Source organism: Procambarus clarkii, chromosome 49, assembly GCF_040958095.1.
Source record: "Procambarus clarkii isolate CNS0578487 chromosome 49, FALCON_Pclarkii_2.0, whole genome shotgun sequence".
Classification (NCBI taxonomy): Eukaryota; Metazoa; Arthropoda; class Malacostraca; order Decapoda; family Cambaridae; genus Procambarus; species Procambarus clarkii.
Window position 1 is genome coordinate 18871803 of NC_091198.1, and position 13638 is coordinate 18885440.

The 13638-nt window shown below is 46.2% G+C and overlaps 1 protein-coding gene across 2 annotated transcripts in view; it reads left to right on the forward strand.

Moving 5' to 3' along the window:
* Window positions 1–13638, forward strand: part of spab (space blanket) — a 45727-nt gene that overhangs the window by 16662 nt on the left and 15427 nt on the right. For both annotated transcript variants that reach the window (XR_011222440.1, XM_069303070.1), the window contains exon 3: window positions 6334–6406. Coding sequence is in view for 1 of the 2 variants with exons in the window: in XM_069303070.1 (XP_069159171.1) it covers window positions 6334–6406 (73 nt within the window). In the remaining variant the exon portion in view is untranslated. The remainder of the gene's footprint in view (window positions 1–6333; window positions 6407–13638) is intronic.

Sequence of the window (13638 nt, forward strand, 5' to 3'; positions counted from 1 at the left end):
TTCCACCTTACACCATATTTTCCTCTCCCATTATATCTTCGTCCCCTCTTCCACTATCTTCCCGTGCACAGCTGGAGACTAAGAGAAGGAAGGAGGAAGGAGGAACAAGAGGATAAAGCTGGTGTGAAGAGCAAAGGGACATGAACATATATCACTGTCCTTAACTAAGATATGTTAGGATGCGACACACCTTAAAGGGGGCGTGTCTTCCTCCGAGCCGAGCTGCTCGTATATCTTTTAAATATACTTGCATCTTGGGATGTATTTGCAACGTATTGCAGTATATCAATATGTGTGTGTGTATACGTATATGTATACGTATATATATACATTCATATCTTTGAAATATGGGGGACATTTAGGCGTTTTTGAATAAGCAATGACTCTGTGCCCGAGGCGCTGTGAAATATGATCAATTTTATTTAGGTGTGTGGGGGGGTTTGCCTGTCTCCCTATCTGTCTGTCTGTCTGTGTGTCTTCCTGTCTGTCTAACTGTCTGCGTGCTTGCTTGTATCTCTGCATTGTATGTCTGCTTGAATTTCCATTTGTCTCCGTTTCTACCGCCCTGTTGCCTGCCTGCCTGCCTGCCTGCCTGCCTGCCTGCCTGTCTGCCTGCCTGCCTGTCTGCCTGCCTGCCTGCCTGACTGCCTGCCTGCCTGCCTGCCTGCCTGTCTGCCTGCCTGCCTGCCTGCCTGCCTACCTGCCTGCCTACCTGCCTGCCTGCCTGCCTGCCTGCCTGCCTGCCTGCCTGCCTGCCTGCCTGCCTGCCAGACTGCCTGCCAGCCTGCCAGCCTGCCTGCCTGCCTGCCTACCTGCCTGCCTGCCTCCCTGCCTGCCTGCCTCGCTGCCTGTGTGAGACAGCAGTCATCAAAGCTTAGTTACAATCACTAACACAAACACTCAACACTGTCGAGGCTGAACTAACCTGATTTACTGAGAGAGCTGGAGGTCAAAAGGTTCGCTGGGGATATTCACGCCCATTGTACCAGGCTCCACGGCGTTCGCTGGAAGCTGTTTGGAGAGGGAGAACGTGGGCTTATTTACCCATCTACTCTCGTATTCACTCACTCATTCACTGAGTCACGGCGTCACTAAGTCACTCGTTCACACACACACACACACACACACACACACACACACACACACACACACACACACACACACACACACACACACACACACTTGAGTGGCAGATGTGATAACTTGAGCTACTCTCAGAATGAGTCATAATCCACTTACGAGTTTACTGACGAAACCCGTACATCTTCCCACAACCACAGCAGCTTAGCCTGTACTTACGAAACAGTTTACGAGCAGAGAAACATAAGCGAGACAGTAAACAGTTTACTAAATACAAACTGAGTCGCCATTACTGATAATAGATTCACAGGTTTACAAAGCCTCTACGCCTTCAACTCTATACCCATTACTGAATCCTATACACGCCACTGTATCCTGTAACTCTAAAACCCATTTATAATACAGAATAAATGGGCAGAGTATCTCTCACCCTGATGCTCCTGTTACCTAGTAGTAAATAGGTACCTGGGAGTTAGTCAGCTGTCACGGGCTGCTTCCTGGGTGGTGGAGGCCTGGTCGAGGACCGAGCCGCGGGGACACTATGCCCCGAAATTATCTCAAGATACCCTCAAGAAGATGGAGCAGTTAAACACACACCAAACAAGGCGGTAAACAAACAAACAAACTGGGAAGTATACTTAACACTTCCTAAAGTGATATATTATCCCCCGCCGCAGCGGTGTTATTAAAATGATAATTTTCCTCAAAATTTCAAAATTCAAATTTCAAAATTTCAAAAATTATGTTCTCTTTAATGTTGGCAGGTTATTCATAGCCTTTATATGTATACATATGTGTGTGTATACATGTACGTATTCACATGTGTATTTTAACCAGACCACACACTAGAAGTTGAAGGGACGACGACGTTTCGGTCCGTCCTGGACCATTCTGAAGTCGAATGAGAATGGTCCAGGACGGACCGAAACGTGGTCGTCCCTTCACCTTCTAGTGTGTGGTCTGGTCAACATACTGCAGCCACGTTATTGTGACTCCTCGCCTTCACATGTGTATATACATGTGTGAATGTATGCAGGATTGTAATCCTAGGGACCGGGGATCGATCCCCGGCGATGGCGGAAACAAATGGGCAGAGTTTCTTTTGCTCTGATGCTACTGTTCACCTAGCAGTAAATAGGTACCTGGGAGTTAGACAGCTGTCACGGGCTGCTTCCTGTGTGTGTGTGTGTGTGTGTGTGTGTGTGTGTGTGTGTGTGTGTGTGTGTGTGTGTGTGTGTGGTTATCTTGAGGTTATCTTGAGATGATTTCGGGGCATTAGTGTCCCCGCGGCCCGGTCCTCGACCAGGCCTCCACCCCCAGGAAGCAGCCCGTGACAGCTGACTAACACCCAGGTACCTATTTTACAGCTAAGTAACAGGGGGCATAGGGTGAAAGAAACTCTGCCCATTGTTTCTCGCCGGCGCCTGGGATCGAACCCAGGATCACAAGTGTGTGAAAAAACACGGTTGAGTGATTAACAGTTGAGAGGCGGGACCAAAGAGCCAGAGCTCAACCCCGGCAAGCAGAACTAGGTGAGTACATTGCAACACCCCCCCCCCCTCTCAGTGGTGCAACATTTGCAACTTGAAGAACATTTTTCTTGCAACTGACGATGTCATTTGTACGAGGGAAGATCTAATGGGTGGTTCAGAGAGAGAGAGACGTTATGGTCACTATATCAGTATTCACACTCAACGCACTCAAGGCACTTAACACTGATTGGGCACACACACACACACACACACACACACACACACACACACACACACACACACACACACACACACACACACACACACACACACACACTGAACACACACACACTGAACACACACACACACACACACACACACACACACACACACACACACACACACACACACACACACACACACACACACACACACACCATACACACACACACACACATACACCAAACACACACACACAGAACACTCAACACACACACACACCAAACACACACACACACACACACACACACACACACACACACACACACACACACACACACACACACACACACACAGAACACTCAACACACACACACACCAAACACACACACACACTGAACACACACACACACACACACACACACACACACACACACACACACACACACACACACACACACTCAACTCACACTAAACATACAACACAAACTCAACCCACTCATCAAACCTCATATAACATACTCAACCCACAAGAAAGCTAGACGAAGGCAGGGCGTAGGAAGGAAGGCAGATGAAAGCAGCCCAGAGACGAGAAGAAAGGTAGATGAAGTCACTCCGAAGGCAAATGAAGTCAGGACGCAAGAAGGAAACCGGGCTTCTCTCCCGTGATGTAAGCGACGTAAATCCACAATACAGACCAAAGGTTCCCCATCCAGCAAGACTCGACCTTATGGTTTCAACACATAACGACTAGAGTCCCCTACCTCCTTTGTCCCTCTCACTCTGCCTCAGAGGGGGGAGCGAATGACCCCATTCCCCCCTCTCCTAGTGAGGAGAAAGGGGAGGGGAGGGAGAGAAGAGGGGAGAAACACAGACCTCGAGGAAGGGGAATGCATATAGATGCGACCCCAATGTCAACGACATAGGAACCAACCAATCACAGAGCACCGAGAACAATTGGAAATCTTTCCGTGGTTTCCGAAGCCACTTTATTTTATGCTGTCAAGGTTGAAGCATTTACAAAGGTGGTGAGGCAAGCACAAGGACACAGGCATCAGAGCAAGCACAAGAAGCACCTAGGACTTGAAGCTCAAGGCATTGTTCTTACTGATTACAAGCAAGCGACTGATCTTGGAAGCAAAGCCCCAAAAATTTAATATGCTAGAGAACGCAAAGAAGCACAAGGGTTACACGAACAAGCAGCCATTCAAACACATCAAGCACCTTGCTTGCTTGCTTGCTTGTACACAAGTTATCATCCTTGATTGCCTGATACTTTCCTCACATTTCCTCGCCTTGTTTTTGTCTTGTTTGCGTCAACTGGCCGCTTCCTCGTTTCCTTATTTGCTTGTCTTGCTTGATTGGCAGTACATCAATCAACGTTGTTAATGTCCACTACAGCAGGGGGCCCTAACGACCCCTGAGGGCCACCAACCAGCCCTGTAGGGGCAGCTACACAACAGTAAGATCAATAATCTTAAAAAATACATGAATACTGCAACATTGTATTCATCTTGTATTTGCATGTGTATGTATAGTACACATGCTGGATGTATATGTATACTGTATATACCGGTATGTATATGCATTTATACAAGGCGGTGTATGTATGAGTATTCTTTTACGTTAAGGAAGTGAAGACCGGTTCACTATACTGTTCTGAATTGGTAATTTTGTAATACAGAAGACTGATGGGGTCATTAAGTGTCCAGGACGGTGTTGTATGATGTATGGGTCGTGTGTGTTGTATGATGTATGGGTTGTGTATGGTGTATGATGTTGTTAAGATCTGTATGTGTGTGTATTCACCTATTTGGGCCGGCAGGATCGAGCTTCAGCTCTTGGACCCAGAACCACTGTGTGTGTGTGTTTACTAGTTGTGTTTTTACGGGGGGTTGAGCTTTGCTCTTTCGGCCCGCCTCTCAACTGTCAATCAACTGTTTACTAACTACTACTATTTTTTTTTCCCACACCACACACACACACACACCCCAGGAAGCAGCCCGTGACAGCTGACTAACTCCCAGGTACCTATTTACTGCTAGGTAACAGGGGCACTTAGGGTGAAAGAAACTTTGCCCATTTGTTTCTGCCTCGTGCGGGAATCGAACCCGCGCCACAGAATTACGAGTCCTGCGCGCTATCCACCAGGCTACGAGGCCCCCCCGTGTGTGTGTGTGTGTGTGTGTGTGTGTGTGTGTGCGTGTCAACCATCATTTTGAAGTGTCATATAAAAGTTTCAGGTTGCCATAATTGCCATACAATGTATCATAGTGCAAAGATGCATTGCAAAATATCCAAATGCCATCATTCTACTTCATCATAAGTGAGTTGCCATAATGGCTCGAAATGGCTAAATAAATCAATAAAACGCCAGAGTTGCAATAACTATGCCATACAAAGTGTGTGAAAGAGACAGCAGGATCGACGCGAGGCAGGAGACTTCACTGTGGCATGAGATTGTATGTGTTGAACCTGGCTTCAGAGGCTCTTGGGCTCAGAGTTGACGTGGTTCGAATCTCTCCCGCCTCCTTCTCTAGACATTGTCGTGGTCTAGAGCAGTCTAGAGCCTCTAGACTCCTCTAGACTTCACTGTGGCATGAGATTGTATGTGGCTGAACCTGGCTTCAGAGGCTCTTGGGGCTCAGAGTTGACGTGGTTCGAATCTCTCCCGCCTCCTTCTTTAGACATTGTCGTGGATCTAGAGCAGTTTAGAGCAGTCTAGAGCCTCTAGACTTCCTCTATCACGTCTGGCGATTGGAAAATGAACGTGGTTCACCTACCTTTACTCCTGTGCCCTTGTCTGAACTTGACTTTCATAAATAAACAAACTCCCTTTTAAACCCTAATGTATGTATGTATGTATGTATGTATGTATGTATGTATGTATGTATGTATGTATGTATGTATGTATGTTGTATGATGATGTATGTATTGTATCATACAACCATGCAATTGTCTGATCAGGGGATTGTATTTAACTCTCCTTATCTCAGAATAAAATCAAATTAACATATGAAGGTTAGAGATAATATTCTTTCATCGATGTTATTCACTGTACAGCGGCAGTTGTGCCAATCAGAATCTTCCAGGGAATTCAGTAGAGTTCTATGTTAGACGGTTTTCGTACCATCATGGCCTAGTGGGTTAAGGCAGGTGTCTGGGACCATCAGAACGCAAGTTCAAGTCTCTCCAATGACTCAAAATGATTCTTATTACAATTATTATTATATTAATTAGTAGAAACATCATGGGGCCCCATAGATATACGAGGACTTTGCTTGCTTTATTGGGCCCATAGATATACAAGGACTTTCCTAGCTTCATTGGGGCCCCATAGATATACAAGGACTTTGCTTGCTTCATTGGGGCCCATAGATATACGAGGACTTTGCTTGCTTCATGGGGCCCATAGATATACGAGGACTTTGCTTGCTTCATTGGGGCCCATAGATATAGAAGGACTTTGCTTGCATGTCACATCTCAGATCAAAATACACTATAATAATCTAGCATGTGTGTGTAGTGAGTTATTCTAACTAACGTAACTTTCTGATTACAGGTTCCGCCCAGAGGCAGGACCCAACTGGGGTTATGGGGGCGTTGGCACCCAATACCAGGGCCCAATGGGCGAGGTAAGTCCCCATTTATCCCCCTTCACTGAATGAGGGGGACCCTCCTTGTCCCTCCCCATCACCCTCTTATATAATGGTCTCTTCCCCCTCGTTCTCCTGACCGGCTTCATCTTCCCTTAACTCCTATTCTCAAGTTTTATTTTAATCCGCTATGCCTATTCTTTCAAAAGATTCATCCAGGAGACTTTCCTGGAAGCCTACAAGGTAGTGAAGCACTAATAATACCTCACTAATACCTTCCTGTTACCAAGCTCACTTATTCAGAACCCCTAAATGCAGGGAACCTGCCCCTTCAGTGTTGCAGAGTTCACGGGGGACCTTCTTCAGAACTTCTTGCAAAATTATCGTCAATATTCTGCCATGTTTATGCAATTTGCAACAGGTACTTATGTTCGCCTCTGCTGAATTTCTTTCCAGAACTCTTTTTCCAGAATTCTATATTGCAACATTTTGCAATTTTTCTCCTGTGTCGTGACTCGTAAAAGAAATATATCGTATGATCTTATGCATTTTGGCCAACTAAATTAACTAATTGTTCATTAGTTTAAAAGTTATAAGGAGTGACTGGGACTTGCCTAGATACCCCAGACACAAGGAAACTGGCAAAAGATGGAGAAGAACCAGGAGGAGACGTGGAAGAACAGATGTCCAGTAAGACTGTAACATGTCTTTGACACGGACAAGCAGGAACACAGGGAGAACAAAAGAACTGCAGAGAAAATTGTTTACAAAATTTGAAATGGGCGCAGACAAGAGAGTGAAACAGAAACTCTCCCAACAGACTCACATATTCTAGTCTCTCTCTCTCTCTCTCTCTCTCTCTCTCTCTCTCTCTCTCTCTCTCTCTCTCCCTCTCTCTCTCTCTCGTATATCAAGAAGACAAATAGCCAGCCATTGTCTACAACCATTGCCACCTGCGCTCTGTCCTCCATTTCCTAATCTCCTCTTTCCTCTTTTCCTCCCCATTATTCTCCATTTCCCCTTCCCATCCTTGTTCCCTCTTCCCTACCACTCACTCCCCTCTACACACCATCCTCACCCCTGCCTCTCCTACTCCTATACGTACATCCTATCTTCATATTTCCTCTTCACTATCATCTTTAGTATTCATTCCTATTCCATTCACTAAAATGGATCCCATTCCATTTTCTTAACATTCTTTTCTCTCTCTCTTGTTATTCTTTCTTTCTCTTAGTGTCTTTCATACTGCTATTTCACTTATTTTTTTTTATTTTCTTCTCATTCGACAATAAGAGATTAGATTTTGTTTTCATTGTAGGTGTTTTTAATGTTAGGTAATACTGATTATACTGTGTGGGTGGGTGTATATAATGTGTATGTGAGTGTATATATATACTGTGTATGTATGTGTATATATTGTGTATGTGTGTATGTGTACTGTGTATGTGTACTGTGTATGTGTGTATACTGTTTATATGTGTGGATACTATTTGTATGAATATACTCTGTCATTGACCACTGATTCAGGATTCAGTATTACTGAATCCCGAATCAGTGTTTGAGTTGGTGAACACTGATTGGGTGAATATTCAGTTGGTGAACACTAGGTGAGTGAACACTAGGTGAGTGAACACTAGGTGAGTGAACACCAGGTGAGTGAACACTAGGTGAGTGAACACCAGGTGAGTGCAGTGTTCTCCGCCCTACCTTAGAGGGCTCGAACTAAGGTCTAGACATTTTCCAAACTCAATTCTTTTGCTCCCAGAGAGCGTTGAGTCGCCCTGCCTCCCAGCTGCCTCTCACCTGATGGACGGGTCGAAGGGAGAGAGAGAGAGGCAAGGAGGGGAGAGAGAGAGAGAGAGAGAGAGAGAGAGAGAGAGAGAGAGAGAGAGAGAGAGAGAGAGAGAGAGAGAGAGAGAGAGAGAGAGAGAGAGAGAGAGAGAGAGAGAGACAGGAGAGACAGAAACAGAGACAGAGAGAGACAGAAAGAGAGAGAGAGATTGAGAGCACTGTCTCCTAATCACATATACGATGCCTTCATGTGATATTTATAGGTTATTGTATCTTGCTTTTTGTCCTTTATTTATATTCCTCTTTATCTCTATCACCTTAATTATCTCTCCCTTCTTCGTCTCTCTCAATCATCCAGTCAGTCAATCTTCAAGGGTCTGTTGAACATCGCTTAGGAATCACTTCTTGTCAACTGACAGGTGGAAAGACGGGGTCCAGGAGCTAAGGCTCGCTTCTGTAAACTCTGCTTATTATGTACTAGTGAGTATGTACAGACGCATGTACACACGTACACAAGGTGAGCCCAGGAATGTACATATGCAATGTTTCGACAGTTGAATTTTCGAACGAATAGGTAGCATTTCGATCAAAACGCGCCTGTCAGAGGCTGAAAGTGATCGAAACGAGGAGGTCAGAAGCTAGTGGTGGACCCCATGCCCATCCTGTGAGTGATAGTGGACCCCATACCCATCCTGTGAGTGATAGTGGACCCCATACCCATCCTGTGAGTGGTAGTGGACCCCATACCCATCCTGTGAGTGGTAGTGGACCCCATACCCATCCTGTGAGTGGTGGTGGACCCCATGCCCATCCTGTGAGTGGTAGTGGACCCCATGCCCATCCTGTGGGTGGTAGTGGACCTCATACCCATCCTGTGAGTGGTAGTGGACCCCATACCCATCCTGTGGGTGGTAGTGGACCCCATACCCATCCTGTGGGTGGTAGTGGGCCCCATACCCATCCTGTGAGTGGCAGTGGACCCCATGCCCATCCTGTGAGTGGTAGTGGACGCCATACCCATCCTGTGGGTGGTAGTGGGCCCCATACCCATCCTGTGAGTGGCAGTGGACGTCATACCCATCCTGTGAGTGATAGTGCACCCCATACCCATCCTGTGGGTGGTAGTGTACCCCATACCCATCCTGTGAGTGATAGTGGTCCCCATACCAATCCTGTGAGTGGTAGTGGTCCCCATACCAATCCTGTGAGTGGTAGTGGACCCCATACCAATCCTGTGAGTGGTAGTGGTCCCCATACCAATCCTGTGAGTGGTAGTGGTCCCCATACCAATCCTGTGAGTGGTAGTGGACCCCATACCAATCCTGTGAGTGGTAGTGGCAGTATTACAGAGACACACATAATGGACTTAGCTTCCAATCTCCATCATCCGTTTAGCTTAGCAAGTTAGAAAACTGGTTAACTACTTCCCGCCTTTGTTGACACAAGCGTCAGCAGTATACATACAGCTTAGTTAAGCTTAATCAGCTTAATAAAGACCCAATGTACTATGATAACAGAAGCACCAATGTCCATTAACTGGGATAACACATATGATATTTAGTTCAAAGATTATTCATTTGTTAAATTGGTTATGCTAGTAGGTTTATATCAACGGGCTATATGTGCTTACCTTGTTGTGCTTGCGGGGGTTGAGCTCTGGCTCTTTGGTCCCGCCTCTCAACTGTCAGTCAACTGGTGTACAGGTTCCTGAGCCTACTGGGCTCTATCATATCTACACTTGAAATTGTGTATGGAGTCAGCCTCCACCACATCACTGCCTAATGCATTCCATTTGTTAACTACTCTGACACTGAAAAAGTTCTTTCTAACGTCCCTGTGGCTCATTTGGGTACTCAATTTCGCGTACCACCCGTGTTAAACAGTTTATCTTTATCTACCCTGTCAACTTCTCTGAAAATTTTGTAGGTAGTGATCATGTCTTTCCTTACTCTTCTGTCTTCCAGTGTCGTGAGGTTCAGTGCTAGTAATCTTTCCTCGTAGCCCATGCCTCTCAGCTCGGGGACTAGTCTGGTGGCATACCTCTGAACCTTTTCTAACTAGTAGCAAATGAGCGGGGGATGGGCGAAGAGAGAAGGCTGAGGTGGGCGGTGATCGACTGGAAGGCTAACGGAGATGGGCGGGGAATGGGTGTGAGGGTGGGTGGGTGGGGGGGGGTGTTGAAGGTGGGCTGGGACTGGGGCAGGGGGGGAGTGGGCCGGGTTAAGAACTCCTGCCGTCTGAGAAAGATTGTGTTTACGGAGCCCTAAATATTTTAGTGTAGGCGAAGAGCGGGTATATTTTCCCAGGACTTTGTTCACAATATCACAGGCTGCTTGGTGTAGAGAAATGGGCGGGTCCTAGCTAGTGTGGGCGTGTCCTAGCTAGTGTGGGCGTGTCCTAGCTAGTGTGGGCGTGTCCTAGCTAGTGTGGGCGTGTTCTAGCTAGTGTGGGCGTGTCCTAGCTAGTGTGGGCGTGTCCTAGCTAGTGTGGGCGTGTCCTAGCTAGTGTGGGCGTGTCCTAGCTAGTGTAGGCGTGTCCTAGCTAGTGTAGGCGGGTCCTAGCTAGTGTGGGCGTGTCCTAGCTAGTGTGGGCGTGTCCTAGCTAGTGTGGGCGTGTCCTAGCTAGTGTAGGCGTGTCCTAGCTAGTGTGGGCGTGTCCTAGCTAGTGTGGGTGTGTCCTAGCTAGTGTGGGCGTGTCCTAGCTAGTGTGGGCGTGTTCTAGCTAGTGTGGGCGTGTTCTAGCTAGTGTGGGCGTGTCCTAGCTAGTGTGGGCGTGTCCCCAGCGAGTGTGGGTGTGTGTGACAGGGGGGAGGAGGATGAAGATACTAGCCGGATGCTTTCAGATACTCTTAAAGATGACATGTACACCAACAAAGCGACTTTGAAGACCTCAGCGTGGGTGAGTGTGTGTGTGAGTGCGAGCGTGTGAGTGTATGCGTGAGTGTGTGTGTGTATTTGAGAGTGAGTGCGAGATTGTATGTTTGAGAATACGAGTGAATATATACGACACTGAGTGTGTAAGTGTACTCACCTAGTTGCACTCACGTAGCTGTGCTTGTCAGGGATTGAGTGTAAGAGTTTTACAGTGGGTGAGATTTTGTGAGTATGAGTAAAAGCAAGACTGTGTGAAAGTTTGTTTGTGAGTAACAGTGTTTGTGAGAGAGAATTTGTGTGAGTGAGTGAGACTGAGTGAGTAGATTGACCAGATGAGTAACGTGAGGACATTCATGTGATAGAATATAGAAACGTGAGTAAATTCTTACTCAGCGGGAAACCATTTAGTAAGTAGGAAGAAATGGAAGAGGAAATATCAAATGCTTTTTTTATTCACTTTTAAAAACAGACAAAGGAATCTTGAGCCACACACACACACACACACACACACTCTTTCCAGTTGATTGACAGTTGAGAGGCGGGACCAAAGAGCCAGAGCTCAACCCCCGCAAGCACAAATAGGTGAGTACACACGGGGCCTCGAACGTGGTCCCCAAATTGCAGCTTTTGTCTTAATGACAATCCTCCAAAATTTAGTAAATCAGCTCAAGAAACATCGATAAATATTTATAAATCAACATCAATGCAAAAATAGTCATCAATTGCCTATACAGTGGTCAATAGCGTCAATAAATAATATCTAAATCACTTTGTCATCAATAACCAGGAAATTGACCCTTATGTCACTCTATCATTAGAACTAAGCTTCAATATTTAAATCAACAATATATAAATATTCTCGCTTTCGCACACCTACGTATATATGGGTGTATATATACACCTATATATACAGAGGTGAATATTAATATACATCTACGTATATATATTCACCTCTCACAAATACAATGACCAAACAATCCTCTTAACATATATAGTTGAGCAGATTGATCGCTCTTGTAATCAGATAGGCTTCTTGCTTGCCGATTAATCTTTTAGTTAATCCCCAGCATAATCATCTATGAAGGATTACTCAATGTTGATCCTTGAGTAGTTGTAAACATCTACCATGAATGAACCGCACCGCGAAGGGACTCCCCCATCCTGGGCGAGTCCACACTATATATCTCCACGAGCCGGTCAGTGACGTCAGTCCGCTCAGTAACTTGTCGACCACCGTGATATGAGGATGTGACGCTCTCGCCTCCTTCATGCTATTTCGTCTTTACTCCCTTATTTAAATTTATTATCACTGCATACATGACTAATTTGTACTCCTAAGCATCAATATAAGACCACTGGGTACTTAGTTTCTCAGTACTAGGCAAATTGCGGTAATTAGACGGCTCTTACCGCAAAATTACGGGAATGACGATGCTTGCTCCCCGATATCAAAATGGCGCCCGTTTGTTTACATCTCACAGCTGGTCGCATATAATTTCTTCATTCGACTGACACTGTCGACTTCTCTAACGTCTTGAGGTGAGTGTACGGGGCACTTGCTTGTCACTTATCAAGATCTTCCAAGATCCCCGCACATTCCTCTCCTAAACGACACAATATCTTCCTTTTTTTCTGGAGCGAGCGAGGTGCGTGCTCACCCTTGGACCTCCACGCTGGTTAGTGACGTGGCTAGCCTCCGTCACACGGTGGTGATGTCATTACTGCACACGGTACACTCCTAGTAGTGACGTCATTACTGTACACGGTACACTCCCAGCAGTGACGTCATTACTGCACACGGTACACTCCCAGCAGTGACGTCATTACTGTACACGGTACACTCCCAGCTGTGACGTCATTACTGCACACGGTACACTCCTAGTAGTGACGTCATTACTGTACACGGTACACTCCCAGCAGTGACATCATTACTGCACACAGTACACTCCCAGTAGTGACGTCATTACTGTACACGGTACACACCCAGTAGTGACGTCATTACTGCACACGGTACACTCCTAGTAGTGACGTCATTACTGTACACAGTACACTCCTAGTAGTGACGTCATTAATGTACACGGTACACTCCCAGCAGTGACGTCATTACTGTACACGGTACACTCCCAGTAGTGACGTCATTATTGTACACGGTACACTCCGAGTAGTGACGTCATTACTGCACACGGTACACTCCCAGTAGTGACGTCATTACTGTACACGGTACACTCCCAGTAGTGACGTCATTACTGCACAAGGTACACTCCCGGTGGTGACGTCATTACTGCACACGGTACACTGCCAGCGGTGACGTCATTACTGCACACGGTACACTCCCGGTGGTGACGTCATTACTGCACACGGTACACTACCAGCGGTGACGTCATTACTGCACACGGTACATCACATCCTATCGACATCATATACTGTTTCCATAGACTTGTTCATATCCGCCTTAATGCCTCTAATATCCAACAGTGAGATAGATAGGTCCTGAGGGCCCGGGTTCGATTCCCGGTTGAGGCGGAAACAAATGGACATAGTTTCTTTCACCCTGATGCAACTGTTCACCTAGGAGAAAATAGGTACCTGGGAGTTAGACAGCTGCTA